A 9663-nucleotide genomic window follows, 5' to 3' on the forward strand; every position below is an offset into this window, starting at 1 on the left:
TGACAATATATATGCTATATGACTATCAATATGGATTTCATGAAAAGTATTTTAGCTCTACTGCCTTGGTCTGAAAACTACAAGCTCAAGGTGTTATTGGCACTGAACTTAATTGGTTTAAAAGCTACCTGCTTAACAGGAAACAATGTGTCATTTAGGATGAACCTAATTCATCACACAGCCACATACAGTCCACAAGGTTTCATACTAGGTCCTCTTTTATTTCTCATATACATATTTGCAATTGGTATCAAAAGAAGGGCTCTTCATTTCATATGTTGATGATACTATTTTTTTTTTTCTTACAAATAAAGATGAACATAGGTTGTTAACCCATATGATCAATTTTCTAGATAGCATGACTATCTGGTCCAAATGCAATAAATTGGGTGCTTATATGAATGTCAATCCTAAAAACAGAGCCCCGTCAGATCATCTTTGCCCCATTCTCATAGCTAATAAAGTGCATGAATATGTTTCCCATGTTAAGTTCTTAGGGGTAATCACTGATGATAAGCTTAACTAGAAAAAACACATTTCTTATGTTGCCAATAAAGTTGACAAGAATATTGTTATTTTACAGAGAGTAAAATATATCTTGTCAAGAACAAAAACTTTCTGGATCTATATTATTATGACAATATGGTATTAACAAGCACATGTAAAGTCACAAAAGAAAAACATTAGAATTGTCACCAGCTCTTTCTGGAATGCTCACACCGCCCCATTACTTCAAATCATGGAGATGTTAAACATATTTGACATAAATAATCCTGATAAGTAGTTTTGTGTTTGTATTTCTTAACAATTCACTCCTGATTTTTTCAGTTTCTTTGTAGTTAAGTCACAGATCCACTGTTATCACACCAGATCTGTTGACTTCTACATAGTCTAGCTCTACAGAACCAGCCTTGGTCAGTTTTTAATCAGGTACAGAGGCCCAGTCATATGGAACAGCTTTTTAAAAAACAGAAACTAAACAGCTTTCCTTGAAAGGGAGGTATGATGACAGTGAATGAAAGGAGTGTAAATATATGTAATTATTATTGGGGGTATTTTTCTCATTCTTTTAGTTATTTTAGAAATATTTATGTCTGTAAATTTGTGGCAAGCATATACAGCTTTCTTTAATTTCAGTGAGAAGTAGGTTCTTTTTTTCAAGCCATCAGGTGTTTTTTTCCCCCCACCTTTCCATTTTTATGTAACTATATAGCCGTACTTTTTTGTTTTAATTCATCACATACACAAATAAAGAACTAAAAAAGGAATTACATATATGTGTGTGTGTGTGTGTGTGTGTGTGTGTGTGTGTGTGTGTGTGTGTGTGTGTTTAAACAAATAAATAAAAGAGTTAAATCTTGAAAACTGAGGGATTTTGATTATATACTGTGAAATCTTACTTGATTTACAAAATGGTTTGTTGCAATGTAAAATGTGGATAAACAGCTGTAAATGGGCTGCTGATTAGCATCTCTCAGATGCAGTGAGAGACTGTTTCAGAGTTTGGGATTACAGGGACAGAAAGCAGAATCACCATAAGCATCTTATTTTTGTAACCACCAGAAGAAGGCAATCCATAGTCTAGAGGCCCTCTAGACTATGGATTGCCTTCTTCTGAAGTGTACTTGGTAAACATATCATTAATGTTGTCTGGAGCCAGGCCGCAGTAGAAATTGTGAAAAGAATCTTAAAATGGGAGTTATGTGAGCTCTCTTTTTAGTGCCAGTTAAAACGCAGTAGTATTCTGTTAAAGTTGTAGTGACCATGATGTCTTGTTGGAAAGACGAGAAGAATACTTGGTTGCAAGGGGCCAGTGTACATAACCCTGTGGCGCAGATATCCAAATCTTTTCCAAACACTTAAGTTCCTTTTTTTAATCACCTCATTGACATTGTCTCAAGGTCAAGCATTATTTGTCCATTGCTATCATGTTGTTTGGAAATGGTGCGTGTACTTTTGGTTATCACGATTCCACAGTGGCAGTCTGCCTGTATAAAAGACGATGTGTGCCTGTCTTGGGCTACTCAGGTTTTGGAGTCTAAAGGTGAGTCCATGAATGAGTAAGCTCTGGCATTTTCTGTGGTGCTTTTGTTGCGTGTGCTGGATAGCTATTGTTTGCGGTTCTGCATTTTATTTAGACTAATATTGCAGACTTTCAATGAGAACAGTTCTTTGGTGTATACGCGCTTAAACAGTGTCATTTTGCTTTGATATTCTGCTTGACTGAAATGTGCTCTCTTTAATAGTTGACCGAAGGATAGCAACAATGAAGTGGGCCTTTGTTTTGTGTGCCATGGTGGCACTGTCCGAGTGCCTTGTCCAGTAAGTCTGCCTGCCTGCTCCAACAGGCTCCTATGCTCCTATGCTACTTGCTCTGTTTTTGAATTGCATTTCCCAGGACCAAAATGTAAATACATTTTCTGAAATGACTGAGGAAATAAACAGCATGAATTATATCTAAGAAACTTTTATGAACAGATGTGTGTTCCAGAGAGAATCTGATTTTAAATGCAGGCAGCTGGGTCATAAACTGACTCAGATGTATTGCTCAGTTGTATTTTTTTCAAATAGCATCAGGGAAAGGTCTTAGGAGCAATGATGCATGAGCAAAGATCTCTTCACAGATGAATAAGTGTGCCTACAAATGCAGCTGAAAGAAAACGATAGACTTCAGACTTTTCAGATTGCTTCCTTTTGTGTATCCCAGAATCCCTCTAGAGAAGGGTAAGACTGCCAGGGAGATCCTGGAGGAACAGGGTCTGTGGGAGGAGTTCAGGCTGAAGTACCCTTACAATCCCATGGCCAAGTTCAACGACAGGTTCGCCGTGGCCGACCAGCCCATGACCAATGATGCTGATGTAAGTAACAACTGATGGAGTCAGTGGAAGTAAGGTTAGATGGATCAGTGCTGTGGTCAGGCCAATATTCTTGCATGGTTTATTTGGTCCTGTCTGGTTTATTGAATAATTCCCCCCTCTTTCCCTGCTCTGTAGCTGGCTTACTATGGAGTCATCTCCATTGGAACTCCTCCTCAGTCCTTCAAGGTCATCTTTGACACCGGCTCCTCCAACCTGTGGGTGCCCTCCGTCTACTGCAACAGCCCAGCCTGCAGTATGTAATACAATGCACTCGTACACATCATCACAAACGGATGGTTTCATCCTTCAGTGACATGGAAAAAGTCACCCATGCTTTCAGTTCTTCATTTTCAGTACTTTTTAAAAAAAATTCTCTGAATTCCTTTAGAAAGTATTTTTAACTGCGGCGAAAAGTGGTGTATACATAAAGATAATTGTATTGTCGATGTAAATATACACCCGCAGAGTTTATATCACCATACATTACCCATATTTTTGCATCTGTTCCCTTGCAGACAACCATGACAAGTTCAACCCTGGCAGAAGCAGCACCTTCAGAAACAATGGCAGGAGTCTCAGTATCCGCTATGGCACTGGCAGCATGACTGGCATCCTGGGATACGACACTGTGACGGTATGAAAACATCTGCTAACACCTTGAAAGGGAGAAGTAATGTCATTTCATTGTACTTTTGCATTTTATTTCTACTTACACCATTACACCATGACTGAAAGTTCCCAATTTTGAATGAGCACCATATGATTAAACGTAATAATCCACAACAGATTAGGTGATTAAATGTCTAATTTGCTACTCCCTATCTGTGACTCATTTATGAGTGAAACACAAGCATCAACAGAAAATCCAAGGAAAGATCCGTCACAGCACTGGCCACACTGTTTCTGACAACTGAGCTCTGGGAAGTGCAGTGCAAAAGTACCACAGCAATGACTGCCTAGCACAAAAGATGTTACTACAATAATAAAGTAAAATGAAACTGAACTGTATAAACACGTATAGTGCAATGCACCTTTAAAGATCCAGACATGAATTTATATTAAATCCCAGTGTTTGTCTTTATGTCTGGCTGTTAGGTTGGTGGACTTGCTGTGCGTAACCAGATCTTCGGACTGAGTGAGAGTGAGGCTCCCTTCATGCAGTACATGCGTGCTGATGGCATCCTGGGCCTGGCTTACCCACGCCTGTCGGCCTCTGGTGCTACCCCTGTCTTCGACAACATGATGAGGGAGGGTCTGGTGAACCAGGACATGTTCTCCGTATACCTGAGCTCGTAAGGACTGGCAGCAATGTTTTTTGTCACCACTAGGGGGCTCCAGTAGATTAGTCCTGCACCATAACAAGCAAAGTCCATGGCTGCCACTAGGAGGCTTCACTATCTTATTTCTGAAAAAGTCAGTAAGTCAGTGAGTGACATACCAGTTTACCAGTCTTCCCCTAAACTGGAGGTCCGGAATTGAATGGTGTCTAATAAATAAGTCCTTTTTTAAGGAGAAGTGACCTCGAAAAGATGCAAGCCGTTCCAAAGTTTTCTTTCCTTTGTTACAGTGGACAGCCGAGACACACCTCTTTTCATACCCGTCTTTATCTTGCATCTCGAAAGGGTCTGAAAACATGTCTTCCAATTTCATTCCCCTCTACATCACTTCGTTCACTATGTCCTTGTTAGAGACACATCAGGACAAATTAGCACGTACACTACAAAAAATATGCAGTTGGATGCATTCCACACCACATCGGCAAGTGGTTTGAGTGATGGTACCTTTTATGCTTGTATTTAGTGATGTCCTCTTGTGATCCGATCACCCAAAACACATGTCGACACCAAGTGTAAACAGTGTCTCGTGGTAATGAGGGTGAGCATAAGTCTAATAAAGTCATCAATAAACTCAATCTTTTTCCTCTGTAGTCACTCTCAGGGCGGCAGTGTGGTGACCTTCGGTGGCATTGACCCCAGTCACTTCTATGGTCCCATCACCTGGATTCCCCTCTCCAATGAGCTGTACTGGCAGATCACAGTTGACAGGTAAAGCTGAAGATCCACCACCGCAGGACCTCCAAAATATATTTGGAACACGGTGATGTTACAGGCAGTGTGTGTGCTCTGCTTGATACATGCCATATTTCTCTTCTAGTGTTACTGTCAATGGTCAGGTTGTGGCCTGCAACGGTGGTTGCCAGGCTATTGTGGACACCGGCACTTCTCTGATTGTTGGGCCTCAGAGCTCCATCCAGAGCATCAACCAGTGGGTGGGAGCTAGCAGCCAGAATGGAGATGTAAGTGCTGGGATGAGGTGGAGCACAGGACAATTTTTCTGCAGCCTCCATCCGAATGAAACGCAAGTTAATATGGATGAAAGTTGGATCAATTACCAAATGTCTCACTCTTCCCTCTCCCCTCTCTTCTCCCTTCTTGCCTTATTCTCTCTCTTTCCTTGTGCTCTCAGTATGTTGTCAACTGTAACTCTGTTTCCCAAATGCCTGATGTGACCTTCCACATCCATGGGCAGCAATTCACCGTCCCAGCGTCTGCCTACGTCCGCCAGGTAAGTGCATGCAATCTTGTGCTGGTGTGCAACATTGTTCACGTCACTGTTCTCCTTCTCAACCTCTCCTTTGTCCCCGCACAGTCATACTATGGCTGCCGCACTGGCTTCGGCAATGGAGGTGACAGTCTGTGGATCCTGGGTGACGTCTTCATCAGACAGTATTATTCCATCTTCAGCAGAGCCCAGAACATGGTGGGCCTGGCCAGAGCCAGATAATCAAATCAAGAATGTTTGATTAGATGTCTTCAAAAGCAATAAAATAAACTGCATCTCAACTGGTGTAATGCTTGTTTGTTTAAATTGCACTACAGTGACAGAGGAGACAATGAGAATTGTGGGGGAAATTATTTCTTTGTATGAGAGGTGCCAAGTTTTCAGAAGAAGTTTCTTACTCAGTTCAGATGTTCTGAATCAATTCTTTTATCACGTGCAGCATGGGAGAGGCACACAGCAAGGTAGCTGGAGCTCTCTTGGGGGTTAGGGTGTCTTCTCAGACTCAGTTTTAATCCAGTAAAATGAACCAGTCCAAGGGCATGTCTGAAGCCACGGTACGAGTTACAAAACATTTCTTAAATGAACGTCCCTTCCTCTCATTTCAAACTTCCTTTTTCTTATCAAAAGTGGGAATACTAAAGTTTGCTGAGACACACACCTATTGACGCCAACTCCCAGTCAAAGGTCTCCCAAAGTCTATGTTTTCACTAATTCCTGTTTCTTAAAACACAGATGTGTTTCACATCACATTTCTGATAAACATATTTCCAAGCATTTCTTTTTGTACAATCTTTTTCCTACATTCTTATTGTCATGCAGTATACAGCTAACACCCCCCTCGAAATGGCAACCTATGTAAACAAATCAGAGTAGACCCCTGTGGTCTGATATGAAGACATGACACATTAAACATATGTATTACCCACCCTCGTATTAACTACGGACACTACTATTTTACTTATTTTATCGGTGGAGTCCTGGTTTACCAACATGAATGGTCTCTTGACAGATTTTTACATGTTTCTTCTCATTATTATTATCATTATTATTATTATTATTATTATTAGTAGTAGTAGTAGTGGTAGTAATAGTATTACCCTATTTCCTTTCATGTTTATATTTTAATCACTGGTGGTGGAGCTTTTAATGAACTGAGATCAAGTCTGCTAAGAATGAAATGTCTTAAAACTTTACCATTAATTCTATGTCCTCACATATTTATAAATGTATCTAGTAGTAAGCGCCATACCGATAGTTTATTTTAAATTAGGTGAATTCTTTTAGCTTGTAAGCAATAGTAAACACACATGACTTATACTATAAACATAAGAAAAAGAAACAAAATGAGCATACATAAAATCCTGTATAACAATACCCTCTTACTGCTAACACTCAATTACCCAGCAGTTTACCTTTACCTAAACAACGTAACAACCATGGAACATTTGAGATTTCATTAGCATTGACAGAATGAAATTCAGACAAGCTACATATGCAAGAAAACAACTTTGCGTGGAAGATTGCTGCACATAGTGTTGAAGAAGAGGCATCTGGTGGATCTTGTGTGGTCCCCACCTTTGTGGTTCAGTGGAACAGGCCCAATGCGGTGAGCCAATGAGGGCCAAACCGGGAGAGGTAAGAGGAGCTGAAGATGGAGAAGAAGAGACTCTCGGTAAGAGAGCTGCTTGCCAAAGCAGCAGAGGCAGAGCCCATGGAGAAAGAGGAAGCTGACACCCTAGAGCAGTTCAAGAACCAACCACTCTGACTGCCTCCCTGTAATTGCATCTTCCACTTCTGTGAATCAACCCTGAAATGACCCCTTGTTTCTCACAAATAACTTCTCACCCTGCAAGGTCAGCCCATACATACTCCAACACACTGCAAGAAGATGAAGTAAAAACACCCACAACTGAACCAGTCAACGGTGGTGTCCTGATATAAATCAGTTCTCTAATTTTTTTTGGTAATCCTCTGATGCTGTGGGGGAGAAAGGTATAAAAAATTGAGACAGGGATCTTTTTGAGCCATTTTTTTGCCACTCTGTCATACTGCACTCTGAATTTTTGCATCAATTATTCTTGCCAGTGTTATTTTTTAGGTTTTGAGTGTATAGTCTAGACTAAACACATAAGAAATCTAGTCAGTTCATCTTTGTATTTGGCAGAGCATTCTGTCGTATTTTGCTCTGATTTTTTGCATGAATTATTTTTGCCCCCTCCTCTTGGCAGCTAGCCTTCTGTTGCATTTAAAGATTTTTTGGCCAATCCTGTTGGGTAAGTGAATAAATAACAAATACATTGTGACTGGCAAGCCTTTGGTCTAGTATTGCCACCACAGTCAGCTTTCTCTTTCCATTGGGAGCCTCAGCCTGTATAGGCAGGCCCACACATACTTGGAGAGTATAGTCTCATTAAGAATATGTAGCACTCATGGGTCTCATACTTTTGGTTCAGTGGTGGCTAGGGAGCAGTCTAGTCTCCCAGAGGACATTTTAAGTGACCTGTTGCCTGGGCCCTGTAGGATGGATAATCGGCTTTGAGGGCAGATGTTTGTCCTGGAGCTCATCCCAGGGACAAGTCACCTCGGGTTGATATCCCACCGTGTGAGCTACCTTGAATGCCCTGCACTTGCCTGAGGTAGAGTGGAGCCAGATCTGAGTTGCCATGTGCTCTTGTGCTGTTATTTGTGCTTTTTTACTGTATTTTGTCCATGTGCCTGTACTACACCCAGCTAGGTGGATGGACAGTGTAATTGTTTACGCTGACTACTGGGGTTCATGCTAGGATTTTTGAAGAGAAGTTTAGAAGTTTTCATTGCGTGATCTGATCTCAGCCACCTGTATTTTCATATAGCATTGTTTTCCTGGGGATTTTCCAGGTGGTGTTGTGCAACATTAACGCCAACTAGCCTCACCACTCTGTCTCTGTTACAATATATTAAAAGTTAGATTCTCTATGTGTTGCCTAGCTGTCAGGGAGTGCAGTAGATTGTAGATAACCCAGCTTCTCTTGGCATTTGAGGTCTTGAAGATATTTTGAAAAGTAATTTTGGATTAAAAACCTAGATCAAATGTACAAATTCATGTTCTGTCACCTGAGTTGAACATTTACCCAGCAGCACAGCAATACACACAATAGTGATTAATATACCAGATGAGTATCTCACATTTTTTAATGATTGACAATTGCAGCAGATGTTCTTATTGTTTAACTGGGATGGCAAGAACAACAGCTTTGTTTTTAGCTTGATCACTATGCCGTTCAGTTTATTCAATGGATTTTGGAGGAGTTTTAATTAACCCAAGGATGGTGGAATTTCCTCCTCCAGAAGAACACCATGTAATCCTTGAGTTGGAGTGAACTCAGGAAAATAATCAAAATTGGAGTTAGGAGGTTTTCATGTGACAACAATGTAATGTTGAACAAACATAGTAAGGACAATTCACACTTTCACCCTGTACTTAGTCACTAAAACCTATTACTAAAACCTGTACTGAATAAAATCCTGCTTTTGCACCATCCTGATTGTGCCACCTTAAAGATAAGAACACACAGAGAGAAAGCAAAGGTTTTTTTCCCCCACAGTACAGAAACAATGTTTAGGAGGAAGTTGTTAGGTTTTATTTTTAGTAGATTTCCTCCTAGGCTGGACTGACTCATGACAAATATTTGAGTGAATACAACAGGTAATTTTTCTGTGTCCTGAAATTACTGTAAGCATTTCAGGAAATGCATGGACTCCCACTGACATATTACTACTTCCTGATGAGAATAAATCACTGCCATGTGCACCTGACTTTACAACTAGGTAACACCTCACTGCTTCACCATTGAGACTGAAGAGCGGAAGGACAAGAAAAGGAGCTTTTAGCATCAGACAGCTCAGACTGTAAACAGGTATAAAAAGGAATTGAGACAGCGTTCATTCTGTTGCATTGTGCTCTGAATTTTTGCATCAATTATTCCTGCCAGATTGCCTTCTGTTGCATTCAAAGATTTTTTGATGAATCATGTCAGGTAAGTTAATAAAAAACAAATACATTGTGATACATAGACCAGGCCTCGTACTACACAGACAGCTTTCCCTCTATATGGAAGCCTTGCCCTCAGCCTTTCTCTCTTGGCCGGCAAACACACTTTGGTGCCTACTGTTATGTGACATTTTATTAATTTTGAGTGACAATCTCCTGTATTTTGTGAGAGATTTGCATGTTGAGTTGCACATACTGTATACAGAATTTCAG

At 40.5% G+C, this 9663-nt stretch overlaps 1 protein-coding gene across 1 annotated transcript; it reads left to right on the forward strand.

Annotated features, from left to right (window-relative positions):
• Positions 1 to 2251: 2251 nt before the first annotated feature.
• On the forward strand, positions 2252 to 5642 carry LOC115377782 (pepsin A-like). The gene is made up of 9 exons (XM_030077796.1): positions 2252 to 2322; positions 2708 to 2858; positions 2994 to 3111; positions 3374 to 3492; positions 3954 to 4150; positions 4787 to 4903; positions 5013 to 5154; positions 5325 to 5423; positions 5508 to 5642. The coding sequence occupies exons 1-9, from the start codon at positions 2267 to 2269 to the stop codon at positions 5640 to 5642; spliced, it is 1134 nt and encodes a 377-aa protein (XP_029933656.1). The 5' UTR covers positions 2252 to 2266.
• The last annotated feature ends 4021 nt before the right edge of the window (positions 5643 to 9663 follow it).

The sequence above is a fragment of the Myripristis murdjan genome, chromosome 19 (assembly GCF_902150065.1).
Source record: "Myripristis murdjan chromosome 19, fMyrMur1.1, whole genome shotgun sequence".
Lineage (NCBI taxonomy): Eukaryota > Metazoa > Chordata > Actinopteri > Holocentriformes > Holocentridae > Myripristis > Myripristis murdjan.

Excerpts from the sequence above, each read along its gene's own strand:
- LOC115377782 (XM_030077796.1), top strand. The coding sequence starts at position 2,267 with ATGAAGTGGGCCTTTGTTTTGTGTGCCATGGTGGCACTGTCCGAGTGC. Across the intron at positions 4,904-5,012 it reads TGGCAGATCACAGTTGACAG|TGTTACTGTCAATGGTCAGG; the intron begins GTAAAGCTGAAG and ends TTTCTCTTCTAG. Across the intron at positions 5,424-5,507 it reads CGTCTGCCTACGTCCGCCAG|TCATACTATGGCTGCCGCAC; the intron begins GTAAGTGCATGC and ends GTCCCCGCACAG.